Source organism: Parus major, chromosome 1A (assembly GCF_001522545.3).
Source record: "Parus major isolate Abel chromosome 1A, Parus_major1.1, whole genome shotgun sequence".
NCBI lineage: Eukaryota > Metazoa > Chordata > Aves > Passeriformes > Paridae > Parus > Parus major.
The window spans coordinates 56,461,156-56,479,115 of record NC_031773.1 but is presented as its reverse complement, the minus strand read 5'-3'; the positions used below and the strand labels follow the sequence as shown (position 1 = coordinate 56,479,115).

The 17,960-nt window shown below is 41.2% G+C and overlaps 1 protein-coding gene across 3 annotated transcripts in view; it reads left to right on the top strand.

The window, feature by feature from the left end:
* The window catches only part of AGK (acylglycerol kinase), a 35,510-nt gene extending 17,768 nt beyond the window's left edge, over positions 1-17,742 (top strand). For all 3 annotated transcript variants that reach the window (XM_015627462.2, XM_033514248.1, XM_033514249.1), the window contains 8 exons: positions 1,999-2,068; positions 2,843-2,922; positions 5,002-5,059; positions 7,442-7,586; positions 8,676-8,773; positions 10,970-11,040; positions 15,277-15,361; positions 17,267-17,742. In XM_015627462.2, coding sequence (XP_015482948.1) covers positions 1,999-2,068; positions 2,843-2,922; positions 5,002-5,059; positions 7,442-7,586; positions 8,676-8,773; positions 10,970-11,040; positions 15,277-15,361; positions 17,267-17,404 — 745 coding nt within the window. In that variant the 3' untranslated portion in view covers positions 17,405-17,742. The remainder of the gene's footprint in view (positions 1-1,998; positions 2,069-2,842; positions 2,923-5,001; positions 5,060-7,441; positions 7,587-8,675; positions 8,774-10,969; positions 11,041-15,276; positions 15,362-17,266) is intronic.
* Positions 17,743-17,960: the final 218 nt, after the last annotated feature.

Below are 17,960 nucleotides of genomic sequence, written 5' to 3'. Positions count from 1 at the left end.
GTTTCTGAAACACGGTTGTCTGTTTTCAAGGGAGCAGTGCTTCTTGGTAGCTTGATGCTTTTCTTTTTCTTCTGTGTTACATAGAAGTTGGCAGTCTCTGGGCAGATCCTGATGATTCTCTGGAGTTGCCTGAGTTAATGACTTCCAAAAACTGACTAAAAATTAAAAGGAAATGTATGTATTATTAGAAATCATTTGCTGTGTCTAATTTCTCTGTGATCGTGTGATGCTCAGAGTTTAAAAAGAAAAAGGGATTAAAAGGATCAGCCTCTTAGGAATAGCAGGAAGGGTATGACAAGGATATAGCAAGGATATGACAAAATAAGCCAAAAATAAGTCCTCTTTCTGACCCTTCTCCAGTCTAAGAATTCTAGAAACCAGTCCACATATAGCCTGGTTAGGACCTGCAAAGTAAGGCATGCAATATGGGAAGGTTGTATCCCATTACTAACTTTTGCAGGGCAGAACTGACTTTTCCCTGTGGTGGGACTGATGGTGGCAGTAATCCAACAACCCAATTCTTATCTTCAGCATCCTGGACATGATCCAGTCTGGTGGTATCTGTTGCCTGCAGTTCAGTTTGTTGCAGGATTGCTTTGTTCTCTTATAAAGATAAAAGGGAGTCAAAAAATCTTTGTTTTCCCCACACTTCATTTCTTTTCAATTTTTTGCTTCCTCTCCTCTCATTTCTTCTTGATCCTGAAATCTTTTCACTGTCACTCTCCCAGTAACTCATTAACATTGTTCTTTGTGGAACCCTTGCTGGTATCCATCATACATAAAACCCATGAGTCAACTGGCATAACATCCTTCATTAAAACTACAAGAGTGCTTTGAAGCTGAGAAAGGTGAACAAGGCTGTAATCAGCAGCTAAGATTAAAATAATAATTTTTGTTTGGGTTCTAAAGAAGCTGATGAAATGGATGATCTTCTTGTCTCAAGGTAATGAACTGTGCAGGTAGGACTGCTGCACACCAGCGAAGCTGAAGGGTAATTTGGTCAATAGGCTGCTTAACAACCCACACCAGTAACAGAACCTGAATTAAGAAGTGTAGAAGTGATGTTTTTTGAAGAAATATTTGGGTTTTGGTTCCTTCAGCACTCTCTTACTTTGGAGTGTAGGAAGAGTAAAGGTCTTAGAGAAAGATAAGAGCTGGGAGAGAAGATGGGCTGTGGAATTAACAGCTTCCTTATCTGTCTCAGTATTACAGTCCTGATGAAACCAGGGGCAGTTTCTCCCACTGGCTCACATGAATCATGGACTGGATCTGAAAACTGCATTTTTTTCCCTTGTCCAGCTGAGACAATGGAAATGCATGCAGTGTGGAAACTAATTATTACTCAAGTTTGAAAACAAGGAAGGGGTTTCAATCAAGTGTATGCTTCAAGGTTTGAACATAGATTATTTAGTGGACTCGGACACTTTGGTTACAAAATCTTTACAGCTTGAAATGACAAAGTGCCCTGGCTACTGTCCACAACTTAATGGAGACCTAAACGATATGAGCACTGCTGATAGGTAGATTTACATTGATTAAAAACTTCAGAATAAATTAGCACATACTAAAGCAGTTAAATCTCAGACACCTAAGTTGAAAGTAGTCATGCTGTCCCATTCTCTCCCAGGCTCTAATAACTGCTACCACTTAAATAAGACCATGATTTAGGCCCTTAGCATGTTAAGTATCTGAAACAGGATGTAATACAGTTGGCCTCTGACCTGCCAGGTTAGCCAAAGGCTTAGGCTGATAATTTCCTTTTGCTTTTTGTGTATTTTGCTGTTTGCTAGGTTTTGTCATGTGTTGCAGCCACCCATTTTGCTTTCTGATCTCAATTAAGTGCAGCACAATTCCCTGGGGTTTTTACTTTTGCTGAAAAAAAGTCCCACCTGGACTCTTAGTGGAATTTGCTGGGAAAAAAAAAAAAAAGGTAATTTTAAAGCTTATTCATTTCCTTTCTTCCTGTTTTCTTTGCTTTTTTTTCTGTTTGTTTTGCAGACATATTACTAATGCTACATTGGCCATTTTGAAAGGAGAGACAGTTCCACTTGATGTGTTGCAGATCAAGGTGAAAGCATCTACTTATTTGGAGCCAAACGTTCCTAAAACTTTCCTGTTCTCATGTTTTTATGGTTACATGGACTGGTTTTCCTTTGTGTATTGCTGTTACAAATTTTGGTTTATGATATCAGCAGTTCTGCTGGCAGTGATTTCTCCACCATGTGCTGTGGCATCAGACAGTCTAAACAGAAGAAAACACTAGAATGCCTCAACATCACCTTCCTTTGAGACTCAGAGAGTATTGATGAATACAAAACTTAGCACAGTGATATTTCTGTAGCAGTGGTGAGAGATAGCAGTGACTGCTGATTTGATGCACTCGTGTATTGTGAAGTTAATAGCTTTCTTTGACAAACTGAAAAATACAAAATGGGAAAACCTTTGACTATACCTCTTATGGTTTCTGAATTTTATTTTTCTGTTCAGTTGTGGAATGGATATTTCTGCAGCGAGTGCTGTGTTGATGTGCAGAGCTCCTTGCTATTGGCTAACAGTCAAATCCACAAAATGAAATGGCCATTGCTGGATGTGCAGTCAAACTCAGGCTATCTGTTCCAAACTTCACCTCTTATATTCCTTCCTGGAGCAGATGGAATGTACAGTGCTCAGATTCTGCTAAGCTATATTGTTGCTAGCTCTTTTTCATACCTCTTCTGTTAAATAGCTGTATAGAAATTTAACATAAGTTTTTATGTAGAGATGCTATTTCTGTAACTCCAGACAATAACGTTGGAAACAAGGTAAGATAAAGCAATTTTGTAATGTCTGTTTTTCTTTACAGGGAGAAAAGGAGCAGCCTGTGTTTGCAGTGTCTGGTTTAAGATGGGGATCTTACAGAGATGCAGGAGTTAAAGTTAGCAAGTAAGAAAATGCTGTTTTTTGAAACTGTACCCTTTTTAGCATCTGTTGCCTAAAAAGACACACCCCCCTCTCTCAAGTAAGTCTTTTTTTTTTTGAGTGTAGGCATCTGACAGGCAGAGGCACCCACTCTTGCTATGTCTTGCATTACACACAGGAGTGTAAGATGTATCAGAATTCTTGTAATTTGAAATAAATACTTACTCACTGCTGACCTGTTCTTTTAAGTATTTAAAAAAATACTTTGTGGTATGCTTTGTGGTATCTGCTTCTGGAACTTTACTGAAGGAAAAGTAACAGGGTGCCCCTGTTACAATCTGAATAAAGTCTAAGTAAAGTAATTGGCCATTGTTTTTCATCATCTGCCAATGAAAAGCTGCATGCGTACTCTGAAACTCTATTCCAACAAGGGACAAGATGCAGTATAAATTCCCTTCAGGTTCCTGCCAGAAATGGCATGGACTGTGCCATCTGATGACTGTTCTCTGAATGCTAAACTCATAATTACTGAGCTTTCTCCAAATGGACATTTAACATGTCACTGTCTGTGTATCAAATGACAGGCATTATCTGCTGAAGGAGCAGCAGAGCCAAAGCAGCTCACTCCCCAAACTATTATGGAGGAAATGCAGCTGTAAGGAAATACCATGTGCTCTGTGAATGAGCTGTCATTGTCAGGAAGGAAGAAGTAGCAGACCTATGGAGTCTGTCTGGCAAATCTTTGAGTAGGTTTGAGAGGTGATGTGGGATGGGGGAGATACAGTAAATGGTCAGGTTGTTTGTCCCTGGGAAGCCAGGGACATTCTTAGTAGGCTGTGTAGGTGCTGACTTGGCTGTGCTGCAGGCTCTCCTGCTAATTGCAGCCCCCAGTTCAAGGAAGTGCATTTCTCTCTGCTCAGCACTCCTACTGGCCTTCCTGCCCATGCCCTGGTTTTCTTCTGGTGTCAGCCTTCACATCTTTCCCTGCAGCACTTCCCTTTTGTAAGAGTCCTTTGGGCTCAGTGCTGAAGGCATGACAACACCTTTGGTATGTGAGACACATGAACATCCTCAAGCCTTGCCTCCTTCCATAAATGTTTTTGAATGCAGAGAAGCATGTCCAGCTTGGAAAGCACTTCAGCAACAAATAAACAGCCCCTCAGAGTCTGCTTGGAACAAAATCCTCGTGTGCTTGTCCTCTTTTTATACTTTCCACTTCATCCACTTCTGCTCCCTGTGAGAGATGGGTTATTGGACTAAAAACATCTGGTGTGTTCTAGTGCTGCTGATCTTAAACTGAAAAGAAGTCAAAGGGAGTTAAGCCATAAGACACAGTTCCAGAAGTGTGTCTGACTATCCCTCTGCTAAGGACTGTGCTGCTGGAGACCTGGTGCTCTTTTATGTTACTATTTTACAGACAGTTTAATGGTTTGAGGGCATTTAATGTGGTGGCACAGTTGCATGCCTTAATGGTTAATGAGATCCTTAGATCCACAGTACTCTTGAGCTGGTGGTGTTTAATATGCTTTGTTGACCCTCTTTGGAGAAAGATGGTGATCAAAATGTGTGCCAAGCCTGCCTAAATACAGTCAGATCTTTAGATTCTATACAGTGCTGTGTGGCTGGCAGGATTTCTGTTTTGTAAAACCCTGATTTTAATGTGAGAATCCTTTGGGACTAATGAGTGTTTGCTGGTTCTTTTGTCACTGAAGCTTTTGGTTTTTTGTTTGTTTTCTCTGACCTTTGGAAATACGCTGTATTACATATTGTGGAGATGCACACCACCAGCTGTTAGACAACAGCCCTTTAAATCATCCCCAGTTGTCTCACAGAACAAAGTAAAATTCTGATAGTGAGATGTTTGGCTGCCCATAGTGAAGATTATACACTGCAGTTTGGTGATGTGTAGCTCAGGACAGGGATGTCACTGCTAGGCTGCTGATGTGTAGAAAGTATCTCACAGTATCAAGAAGCTAAAGATTGTCAGGGAGCACTAACTCAGTGGCAAGCAAGTCTGTGTGCTCTGACTTCATGCAAGATTTCTCCCTTTCCCAGTATTGACCCCTGGATATCTTAGAAGTTCTATTTCTGTTCTTTTTTCAGGTACTGGTACCTTGGACCTCTGAAAACCAAAGCAGCTCATTTTTTCAGTACATTTAAGGTAAACATTAATTGTGAGGATGTTTTTGGAAATTGTGAGGGAATATGTTTGGTTGGGAAATGAACAGGCTGACTTTGCTTTGTATAATCTATCCTCAAGCTTTCGTGAAGGGTTCTGGTAACAACATAAAATGGGACTAAAACTCAACTTGTTAAAAAGCCTACCAATTGATAGACTTACTTTTGAAGAGAGGAAGGGGAAAAGAAATACTTTTTTAAAAAAAATTTACATTTTTTTGCTGCAAGATCACCAGGGGAAGCCAATAACCCCCTGTGAAACTGGTGAGCAGCAATGGTGAAGTGCTAAAGTGCTCAGCCACCTTTTCTCAACAGTCTTTGTAATAACATTTTACTCTGATTTATTCATCTAGCAGAAGGATCTATAATTAGACTGCTCTTGCACATTGATTATCAGGCTTCCTTGTGTAGTAAAACGAACATGAAGATGAATAGCTTTTATCTCACCTTAAACTTTTCTGTTACTTAAAACTGATCCTGGGAAGATTAAAATTTGACCTGCATGAAAGGTAAGGCATTTTCATTCACGTGGTTTTCCTGTTCTCTGAACATATAAGGAACCTCATGAAAGTCAGTGAAAATACCCAGGAGCTGGTACAGTAGATGAAATAGTGCAGTCTAGCCATGCTGGCTGTGAGAGTGACAATGCTTCCTTTATAGGAAACTCCTGTAAAGGGGAACTTAAAAGTAATGTATACAGGAAAGTTGGATGGGTTTCCCCCTCCCCCCACCAATCCCCAGAAAATTTGAGGTTATGCTTCTGTGTGCTGGCATTCAAGGTAGAAAACTTCTTAATTTCTGGCTACCTCCTTTCTCATTTCCTTTGAGTCCTTAGGCTGAACTGGGGGTGGTGATAGTGGACTTCTCTGGTGAGCTATTAATTGTACATTAAAAAGATCTGTTTAACCCACTGAAGGTTAAAGAGAAGTGCCCACTTTAGCCATTTAGATAGGCAACTTTCTAGCTGATCTCACCTAATTGTGGTATTCATTGCTTTATGTGCCTCTTATGTTAGCATTTTGTTAATTTCTACAAGAAGTGGCTCCAGCCTGTTGAGTTTAATCTCTTCCTGGCTTGTGGTTGCTGCTCCACACTTCATATTTTCTGTTTTTACTGTGGGCGTCTTTTGAAACAGGATGATCTGTAGCTGAAAAAAAGTGTAACGGGAAACATCAACTTTGATATTGGTAGGGGCATTGTTATGAGTATTATCATCTCTTCTAAAATACACAATAAATTATATTTAATAATTATGTATATAGAAAATATACAAAAAATTATCACAGCTGCTTTCCCATTTAATCATTAATATTTATTGTTTGTGTACTGCCCTACTGATACAACCTCTGTCCTGCTTATTATGTAAGTATGAGAATGGAGTCTTTCCTTGCTCTCAGAGGTGTGAGGTGAATTAATTTAACAACCTATGCTATATGATTGATCCAAAACGACTTCTGAAGTTTTGTACATTGAAAAATAATTGTATTGAGTTAATGTGGGCTCTTGGCTGTGTTGTTTTAGTATATAGATTTAAAAAACAATTCAGTTATTCTTTCCCTAAGTCCTGTGCTTGGAGCATTTCAGAAATTATTTTCAAAACAATGACAGGAAATAAACTTTGTCAGCAGAGATATTTCAAAAGCTAAGGTTCTTCTGTAGCCCTGGTACTGGAATCTGAAATATCACCAAGAATAATGTGTTAGTACTTTTCTTTTTATTTTTCTTTTTTTAAGCTGCTTTATAGAGCTCACATGACTTGCCTTAAGAGCTGTTGTGTTACTGTTTGGAAGCACCTGCCTATCAGGTCAGATCTGGATTGTTTGAGTTGCTGGAGAACAAAGGCCTGTCAGGTTTTAGTGCCCCTTGGCTGCACACAGCACTGTAGTCTTTGTCTGTTTGCACTGGATCCCACTGAGCAGTTGCTCTTTGAGGTTGCCTTTGTGCCATGCTGAAACCAACTGTGCTTTCAGACATCACTGTTGACCTGTCTGGTTTGGGTTGTTCCCTCCAGCCAGAAGCAGCTGGGTCACCCTGCCACACATCAGCAGCAAAGGAAACATCCCCATCACCCCCTGTTCATGGAGGGGAAAACACCCTCACTTCTGTGCAGGGAAGGATTAGATTAGTGGATTTGGGAACTGTGGGTAATCTTTTTGAAACTGCAGAAATGTTATCTCACCAATGAACCTGGAGACTGGAGAGCCATAAAGGCAGTGGGGGAGGACTGCACGTACTCACACGTAGCTCTGCAGGACTACGTGTGAGTACACAATAGATGGGCTACAGGACTAAACAGAATAAACAGGTAATGCCCTAAACAAAATGTTCTTTTATCTTCTGTTGTTTCTTTCCATGCAAATACAAGGAGTGGCCTCAGAAACATCAAGCTGCTCTCATATACCTGGGTCCAACTGAGAGACCTCCAGAAGAGCCAGAGGAGGAATCATCCAGACTTCCTTTTCATGTGAGGCTTTACAGACGACTTCTTTCGTACTGGTCACGTCCAAAAGGTGGGCTGGGTGTGTTCTGGCATAAACTCACGTGCATGCTCTACTCCTCTAACAGATCCAGGGATGTGTTGTGTGGAGGGCTTGTCTACTTTACTGCTGTCTTTTTTATTACTGTTACTTCTTTGTTTGTTTCTTTTTTTTTATTTATTTAAACTGTGATTTTTATCAAGACTGTTCTAGTGGCATCTGTCAAAAATGGAACGGAGTCATCCTGCCAGTGTTTGTGGTCTCATAAACAAATACTCATTTGTAAAGAGCCCAGGGCATTCCCTGGACTCACAGTTGCCATTGCAATGGAGGCATCCATAGAGGATACTTGGCACTTCTGGGTGAGCTTCTTGAAATCTTCTTCCAGCAGAATGGCTTCTTAGTGGGCTGGAAAGAGAGGAGCAGCCCTTGTTTTCCAGGGTGGGAGAGTTCCTGACACAGAGCAACAAATGTTACTCTAAATAGAACAGTAAAATTTGGGCCATGCAGAAGCCCTAAATTTCTCTTATTATGTCAAATTCTTCCTGTACCATAAACTTTGTGTTCTCTGAGCCTCTCTTGGTTTGGCCTGGGTTCTGGGCAGTGCACATGGCAGGCCACAGGAGGAAGGACAGTGGGTATTTTGCACAGTCTGGTGCAAAGACCTCGTTCCTCCTTAGCTAGCAGAGGTGATTCATGCAGGAGCATGAACCAAGTGACTTGGGGATGACAACTGAACTGTGGAGCTGCCTCCTGTAGAAAATGTGTTACCACAGCCTCCTGAACATTGGATTCCTGTTTTTTTGGCACTAATATTTCATGGGTTTTCTAAATGTTCCTGTCACCAGCCCAGGAGATCTGTTAATCCCTGGACATAAGGACTCACAGGGCTGTGATGTTCTATGCTTGTCTTTTATGCTGTGTATAAATGCTGATGGTATTTTTTCTTATCTTCAGTACTCCCAAGCTCCCTTTTACTTTTTTAAGATTTTGACATTTTAGAGAAACAAAACTAGTGGCCAAAATGGCTCAGATTAATTTTTGTGTCTGGCATCTGCTTCATAGGGATCTGTGTAATTAAATTCCACTTAATGATTGATACCTTCTCTCTCTGATATGCAGAAGTCTCCCAGGAGGTAGCCCCAGAGGACTGGGAAGAGGTGAAGCTGTCCACCATTGAGCTTTCCATTGCAACTCAGAACAGACAGCTTGATCTAACAGTAAGACTATAAAATAATTGGCTTCCAGGTGCTGCCTGCCCACAGAGTTTTCCTGTCTTGCTAAACTCCCATTCTTGGGTCTATTTAAACAACATTTACTACCTCATGCAAGAATAGGTCCATGACTGAATCCAGGAATGCACGAGTTTCAGAGCCAGTGTAAAAGCACTGAAGACCAGTGTAAAACTGGGATGCAGTGAGATCACAAAGAATTGGTGCAAGGTTTCAGTAGCCAGAGAGAAATTTTTAGGATTGCCCGTGAGTAAACAAAGCACCAAGAAGCATTCCTTTCCCTCTTCACCTATGTGAGAGTGATTCTCTTCTTCAGCTGCTGCTAGAAGGAGGCTGAGCCTGAGTGTCTGGCTGGGGCTTTTGATTTTTCTCTCGTTTTTCATACTTGCAGAGTGGAGTTAAAAATAATTGGTACCAGGGAAAGGACAGGGGCTACATTGATTTGAAGGAAAGAAAGTGCAAGTGGTTGAAAGAATAGAAGCAAGGCAGCAAAGGAACTGTTTCTGTCATAACCTTCTTAGGATGTTCATGCTATTCATTCACTGGTTTAGAGCCTGTCTTTGGCTTATGCCTGTGTTTTGGTGCAATTTTACTGCTGTGAAAACTATTTGGATAGATGTCAGTCTTTAATTTTACAGGAAAATGCTAACACAATGATCCTATACTCGTGAGCTTCCCTTCATTTCCTCCTCAAGGCCGCAGGAAACCCTTGCCATTATACCCAGCTTAACAGGAGGTGCTGAACTTACTTACTTAGAATTTAGGGTCTTTAAGAACATGAAAATGTGAGTTATACTGGTATGTTACCTTGTAGGATCAGACCAAAAGAAGCCCAAACAGGACAATATATGTTCTCCTGGTTTCTCCTGAGAACATACCCACATAAGCTTTAGTTTCTTTCTCATTGTGGTTTATGATTTGGACTGTCAGTGTTCTAGTAATGGTAGAAGCTAGACAGAGACTAGTATTTGGGTATTTTTTTTAGTGGTTTCAAGGTGGCGCTTGAACGCAAGAGTTTTAGTTGTTGAACTGGATTGGAGCCAGTGATGTAAAGTAAAAACAGACCTCCCAAGAACAGAAAAAGTATCTGATTGCTACAAACTAGCCCTTATGCTCTTTCTGGGATTTTTGTTTGTCTCCCTTAGGCCTTCAAGATGCACTTTAATATTGGTTTTGAAAAGAAGGAACTGATGTAGGGTTCTCAGGTCTGTTGCATTGTCTAGAAAAATGGACAAGTTCATGTTAGACCAGTTGTACTTTCCTGTTTCTAGAGTTGGAATTATCTTGATGCTGCATCTCTTTTTCGACAAGTGTGGATCCCTTATCATTTTGTTAAGGTCCCTAAAGTTGAAACCACTGTCCCTGTATGCCTCAAAGCTGAACAGGTCTCTGGAATCAATGCCAGGCCATATCTGCTGACTGCTGCCAGCCACTCCTGTCTCTGTGTCTCACCTCAGATTCATGCAGAGGCTGCCCCATTGAAGAGAAGCTGATGAAGCCATACAGGTGCAGCTCAGGCAGTGCCTCTTCAGAACAGCAAAGAAATAAACCAAGTTACACTAATAGATGCATTTATTTTTACTTTTGTCATTTTGATTGCATCTGCACTAGGACTTTTGCCAGGACAGAAATGTTAAAATAAAGGAAAAAAAAAATTTGCATCTTAATCAAAGTTGCTTTCCTGGAAAAAGCTGTACTGTATACTCATTTTAAGGGCAGGCTGTAAATAGGAAAGAAGCTAAATAAGGAGTTTCAAGGATTGTTATCAAGGACACTTTGATTTCCAATTCATATTGTTTAAAATTCCCTTACTGTGGTGTTTGGTGGCCAAATGTTGTATCATTGTACGATTGCTTAAATTCATGAAAGACCCATTGAGTAGAAATTAAATAAGTGAACCTAAGAGATTTGCTATTGTCTTTAAATGTAACAAGAAGCCAAACCTGTGACTCATTATTTTGCTTCTTGTGGTATATATTGAATATTCATTAATGGGAAAATACTGTCTGTAATTTCTAATTCAAATCTCAAGTTACCATTTGAATAAAGCATAAAATGTAGAAATATATCTTCTGCCTCCTTTTGCAGGACAAAGGACTGGCCATTGTGTGAACATATTGCAGTATCATGGGTGTGGCATTTTCAAATGTTAACTGCTTGATTTCTGAATCCTTTTTTGTACAGCGCACTGAGGACTTCATGGACATTTGCATTGAAGCAGAGAGTGTCAGCAAAGGGCAGTTTGTTCACAGAGGGTGAGTATGGAAGGGCTGCAGAAAGGGGACAGGATCTCTGAAAAGTGGGCTGGTTTTCTCTCATGCTGTGCTGCAAAATTCAGAAGCAGAGGACTGCAAAGCACACCAGTCAGTACTGTTTCACAGGGACTAACACTTTGGTTCTTTAAAATTCTTACTCATCTTCTGTTTCTGTAAACAAGGCAGAACTCCAGAACCTGGAGTGTTGGTATTCAGAACCTGGAGTTCTTCCTAGATTCTGAGTTTGCTAAATCTTTTGTCTGTTCCCCTGTTGCTGTAAGTCACTACTGCTTGGATATTACTGAGTTTTGTAGGCAACTATGCAGACTTAGCCCAGAATCTCTTAGCCCTAGCTGCTCCATGGATTGAGAGGTGGGTCACAGAGCTGGTATGTTTGTACTACTAGTACCTGGGAATTCTTGAACTGTGATTAGACAGGCCCTCTTTGAAAAAAAGAGCTTCCCTGCCTCAGTAGCTCTTGTGAGAAATTAAGTCTGAGCTGGAAGAACTTTGGAAGATGTGAATTTAAATGCGGACTTTAAGCAAATGTCCTGCTTGTATGTAGAATAAGAAGGCTGCAGCTATGAAAAAGCAGCATGTGGAGAAAGTGAGTGTTACTGCTTCATTTGTGCTTGAGATGTTGTCTTGTGGTGTGCTTATTCCTCATGTTCTCACAAGACACAAATCAGAACTTTTCCAGCTCCTTCTTACAGTCCCACTCACAGATATGTTGCGTGTTCAGTGCAGGTTTTACCAGCAACAGATTTTCCTGCTAAATCCAAGGGAGCTCCTCTCCATATTACCTTTTTACTTCCTGTTTTCTCAGTCTTCGAGCTCCCTCTAGTGAAATCAATGGGTGGATTTCAGTGCAGTTTTACCTGCTTCTCATCACCCTAATAGTTCCTGCAAGATATTGTTTATGATACTAATGGTAACTCAGGCCATCCCAGGAGCCTCAGTGGGAACAGAATCTTCTGACCTATGCATACACTGTAAGTCAGGTTACCACCTGCAGCTGCTTTTAAATTGCATGATCATGTAGACCGTGGTTGATTGGGGCTGATTTGTTTGCTTTGAATGCTACAGAGGGAAAGGAGGAGGCAGTTTTCCTTTTAGAAGCAAGAAGAATCTGGTCTCATAAAGGAGATGCTATTCTGGGTTCTCAAACACTTTGCTAGCAGAAAAATGTAGATGAGCTTGTGTGACTTGAGGGAGGCATATTCAAGTGTATTCCCATTGTAAATAATAGCTCCTGTGCTGACTGGACCTCCTTCCTGCAGTAGTGTGGCACATTTTCTTGACTGCACTTACAGTGTCGTGCAGAAAAAGCCTCTGAGGAGCATTACCATTGCCCTACTGTTGAGAGCTAATTAGAGGCAGTACTGAAAGCTTTGAGCTGTTCAAGCAAAGTTCAGAGAAACAAGCTCTTTTGATTAAATACTGCCAAAAAAGCCTGCAGGTAACAAAAAAAGACAAAGAGGAGTGTGGGGGGTGGGGGAGCAGTGGGAGGGGATGGTTAGTTGTACATAGGGGAGTACCAGCAGGAGAAAGGTGCACTGTTTTTTCAAGGCAGAATCAGGGTGTTCAGAGGTCCCACTGTGCCTTTGCCAACTGGATTTGAGTTAAGCCCATTATCAGAGGCCCCCCATTGCCTAACACCAACAGGGTTTGTCTTTGGAAATGTGTGAAACAGCTCTTTCTTTTTTCTTCTTTTTTAGTACATAGTTTAAATACCAGAATTTGGGGGGGTTGAAAAAAGTTTTTAGGGGAAATACGTTACTGGTGCAGAAATCAAGGGGTTTTTATATTGGAGAGGGCACTGATATAAGCTGACTGATGAGAACTGATGGGTCACACAGAGAAAACCACACATCCAGCAGGAAACTACCATGGAGGCTCAGGGAGTGTATGTGTGTCTGAGGAGGTGTGGGGGTGCATCCTTGTGCTGGAGGGCAGCTGCTGCTGGATTTCACAGAAAGGAGGAGGTCATCCCAGGTGTATAAAAGTGCCCTCTGGCTGTGGATCAGATTTGTGTGAACAAGAGCATCCACAGCAGCCACAGAGCTGATGTTTATACAAGGTGGGGGAAGAAGAGTTGTTTACAATGGAGTGCTTACTAAGGAGTGCTGCAGGGAAGGAGAGCAGTCATGGAAAGTGTGGCGTTAGTTATTCACCTCCTGGTAGCCAGTTTAGATTCTGTATGTGAAAGTATGGAGCACTGTAACTCCAGGGAACAAGTACAGTTATCATTTACAGTGCAGAAAGCTGGGTTTTTTGTTAGAGATCTTACTCTGAATTGTTTCACATTGGCAGCTTCTGGATATGAAAATGAGGGTCCAGTTGTGTGTTACATGCAGTAAGTGTTGTGGTTCTCTCTCTGCCTGTATTTTTGTGGTTCAGCATAGAGTAGATTGCAACAGTCAATGGAAGCTTGCTGTTAGACTTCTGGTCTTGTTCCTATTTCACATTGCTGTCTGGTCTAGAGTGAGGAGCAGAATCTAAGGGAAATGAATTATGATTTTTTTTTTATGCTCGACCACTAGAGGGGCAATCACTACAAGTGCAGTTGTGTCTTACTTGCTTCTACCAGTGTTCTCCTTTGATTGATCTTTAATTCTATGTCCTGGCTCTTTTGAGTTTACCTTGACTCCACAATGAAGGCTTATGTGCCTTCATTGATCAAAAATATCTGCTCACTCACCAGAGTATGCCTTGTATGTATTTAGTATCTAGGACCTTGTATGATAAATTCCAAGCAGGTTAAAATTTAAGTGGGGAATGTTGCTGCTTGTTTGTACAGCACTGTATAAACTGACTGTATTGCATGCCATCAAAGATTTATAATTTATATTGCTGGAGGATGTTTCATTCCCTCACAGTCACTCATCAATCTTTCAGTGTATACATATTTGATTAAAACCAAACTTTCCATAGCTAATATTGCTTCTGTCCTTCCCTGCCCTTTCCTTAGCTTTTCTTGATTTGTCTTTGATTTTCATCTCCTGTTTCAACCCTCTCTTCTCATATTCTTTCTCTGGGATTTTCTGTGACTTTAGAGTTGCTGCTTTCCTCAGGGCATAGAAGACTTGGTGTACAGGGAGATTCTGGCATGCTTTTGTATGTTCTTTTCCTAGGCAATATTTAAATGTACCCTTCTTTCATATCACTCTAGAGATGGAAATTTGGGGACAGCTGGCATTGCCTGTTAGAGAAATATCTGTGATAATTCTGCCATGCTTGAGAGTTGTGATGTATTAACACTGTAATTCTGTGCAGTTCTCTTTGCTATTAGTGTGTTGCTGTCTGTCAGGAGAGGAGCCCAAACAGAGGCTGCTGCCTAGGGTGCAGTGTACCCTTTGCTGGTGGTCAGTCAGGTTATGTGTGTGCTCAGTCAGGAGGCCAGAGGAAGGTCAGGACAGCCCAGAGCTTGTGCTCAGTCTGCTCAGCACTTGTGGGGAAAAGGAATCACAACTCACTGTTCTCTAACAGCTGAGCCAGTGACAGGACAGCAGCCTAAACCTTGAAAAAGACCACGTGGCACTTGCAGCACCAGCTTTCCAAGACAGGAAACTGCATTCCATGTGCTCCCTTTTGACATCACCAGAAGTAGGAAGGAAAGCAGCACTTATCTAAGTTGAGTACATAAATAAGAATCTCACAGGCCCCAGAAGAGAGAAGCTGTCAAAACTGGATATGTTATTTGGAATGGATGAAATGATGGGGGTTTTTATCATGAGTGATAACACAAGCAGCTGATCAGAAATGTCATGCTGATTGGTGTTGATATGAAAAATATGGGGTATTTTTTTGTTTTTAGATAGTAATTTAATGGTTCATAGTAACTATAATTCTGTCTTTTTTGGCTTAGGTTGTTTAGGTTGCTGGGAAGGTTAGGTGCATGAGATATCAGGAGATGGTAGTCACTGCAGGAAGTGCACAGTTCAGCATGGAAGTGAAGAGCACAAAACCATGTTCAATGTTCAAATACATTCAGTGAGCCTCAGAGCAGAAGCTGTTTGGAGGCTGTCAGTGCATTCTGATATGCATTGACTGCAGCAGAAGAGGGAAGGACTCTTGTAGTTTTTCACAGTTAAACCCACAAATACATATCTATATCTGTAACTCCTCTAAGTTTACCAAATGCATAGTGATTTACCACAACAAGATGTCATCCCTGAAGAAGGCTGTTTCTGAAAGAAGCATGTCCTTACCTTACCTCTCTTTTGGTTTGGACAGAAGTCAAAAGATGCGTGATCCACACATGTGCCCTGAAGGGAGTCAGCACATCCAAGCCAGCAGATGCATCTTAAAACTTCCAGAGGTGAGAAGCTGAGAGAGCTGAATCACTCTTTCACTTTGTTTCTTGTACCTGTTGATGCTGCACTTCAAGAAATTCCTACTCTAAATCTGGGAGATTGATTACAGTGCAAGTGAGACACTCAGTTCCACAGAACAGCCCATGAGTCCCTTGCCAGGACAGATGCACTGCAGCTCCCCAAGTGGTCTGTAAACCTGAAGGGGGAGCTTTGTTCTGCTGGGAAATAATGGCAGATCTTTTATGAAGACAGTCATGGTGGTTAAAGGGTCTCTTACTTGAGTGTATTGCATACAAACGGGAAGTTCCACTTGAACCTGAGGAAAAATTACTGTGCAGATAACCAGGCACTGGAACAGACTGCACAGAGAGGTTATGGAGTCTCCCTCACTGGAGATACGAATCATCTGGACACAATCCTGTGCAATGTGCTCTGGGATGACCCTGCTTGAACAGGGAGGCTGGACCAGATGATCCACTGTTGATTCCAACAGACCCTTTCTGTGATATGCTGTGATATATGGATCTTCTCTTTAGCATTGAATATGTGTACATTTTGCCCTAGAAGGCATTGTGCTGTAGAGAAGAAGATAAATATTAGAGACAAAAAAGGGTAAGACAGGGCAGAGGAGCTGAGATTGGTACAAGGAAATGCCTCAAAACTTTGAAATGATGAAACTGAGAAAAAAGACAAAGCTGTGTCTGACTGTGTAATTTAGATGTGTCTTTTTCTGCCTCTGAGCTGTTATTGCAGCCCTGGGAGGACAGTTTCTTGTTTTTACAAGGACATGAAATCAATCTTACAGATAATTTCTGTCTTCAAGTGATCTATCATTTGGCAAAATAATTCCATGTTAAGGAAGAAGGAATGTGTTGAAAGGCAAAAAAATCTGTTGCTACCAAGTAAAAATCATGAATTATGATGTCATGATTTACCAGCATTCTAATACTTCCACTGAATTCAGATCATGGCAGATTTGTGATTCTGAAAGAATACTCTGCAGTGCTGGGCTAAGTACAGCTGGGCCATAAGTAAGGGTTGGTATAAAATCAGCTGTTCATACTGCAGCTGCTGCTAAGATCTTCAGAACATGGGTGCATGGTACAGAGCAGTGTTCAGCTCCATGGCCCAGCTCCAGTGAAGGAACTGGAAGCAGCCCAGATGAGTCTCACCAGCTCATGTTTTTGGAGATGGGTTGCTTTGCTGTACCTCTGACTGCCAGAACTTGTACCAGTTCCTCTAGTCTGTGCTGCTCTGGTGTCCCAGCTCCCTTGGAGTTGGTTTGAATACCCACATAGCACAGCCCTCCCGTGAGTCAAGGGCATGCAGAGCAGTCACTGAAGTTGTTTTTAGGTAAAGTCAGCCTGCCATTTTGATGAATGCTTTTAATCACATGGTGACTTTATCAGCATTAAACGCTTGAGAAAATTCTACTTCTGACTAATTCCTGGCTAGTAAATTACTTTGCATCTCATGTTTCAGATCAATATAGTAAAACAATGCTGAAAGGGGTTTGTAACATGGATTTAATGGAAGTTACTTAACAGGCATTTCTGCAGATTAGTTTATGTCACCACTGGCAGACCCAAGATCTAAGTGCACATAATTGTAGTTCCAATAGCAAAGAATCCTTCAGTGTAAACAATGTGGGTCATTAGACCTTCCTAGTGTTTAATTATCACTAATTAGTAACTAAGTGAGGTAACACCTGATGCACCAGATTCTTAATACATTCTCTGCTTTGAAGGATAGGTCTCCCTGTATTGTGGAGAGGAAATGGGCTGGAAGGGAGAGGCAGGGGATTATTGTGGTTGAGAGTGTGCTAAGTATGCAACTGTATTTTCTTAGTAAAATCAGCATTACAGCCTTGCCAAAATAATGTTTGATGTTTAACTGTTATCTGCACACAGGGCACTGAGGGATGCTTTGGCATTGATAATGAGGAGTATGAAGCCATGCCTGTGGAGGTGAAGCTCTTGCCCCGCAAACTCCGGTTCTTCTGTGATCCCAGAATGAGACAGCAGATGCTGCAGGCAGCAGTACAATGAGAATTCATGGCAGAGGGGCCAGTGTTCACCAGTCTTACTAGGGTCTCTTCAGGGCACATGAGACCTAACTAACTTGATTAACCCCACGAGACTAACAAGCCTTTTGGCTGTTTTTATGTGCGAGGTACTTCCATTGGAAGTGTATGATTTAACTGGTCTCAAAGGGGTTAAAAATGCAAATGAAAATTCTGAAAAATGCTTGTTAACTTGATGGCATCGTTTTTTCCCCCTCCCTAAAGAAGTCATCATTGTTCCATTTACAGCACTACAGGCTGAGTGCTGTGTGCCAGATGCTACTGCTGTAATGCAATTGTATATTAAAGTAAAATTTAAGTATACTTGTCCTTGTGTCCTGAGTTTAGGTTTACTTACCCACGTAAAAATCTTGCAAAACCTGAGATCCTGGGAAAAAAAAATAAAATTGTGGGGGAGTAATGCTAAGAAATTCTATGAAATATTGGAATTGCCACATTAAAACAGATGGTTGGTTATCTACTCCATCACAAAATAAACTGGAGATTGGTGATACAAAGCTTTGGAGCAAGTTTAAAAATTC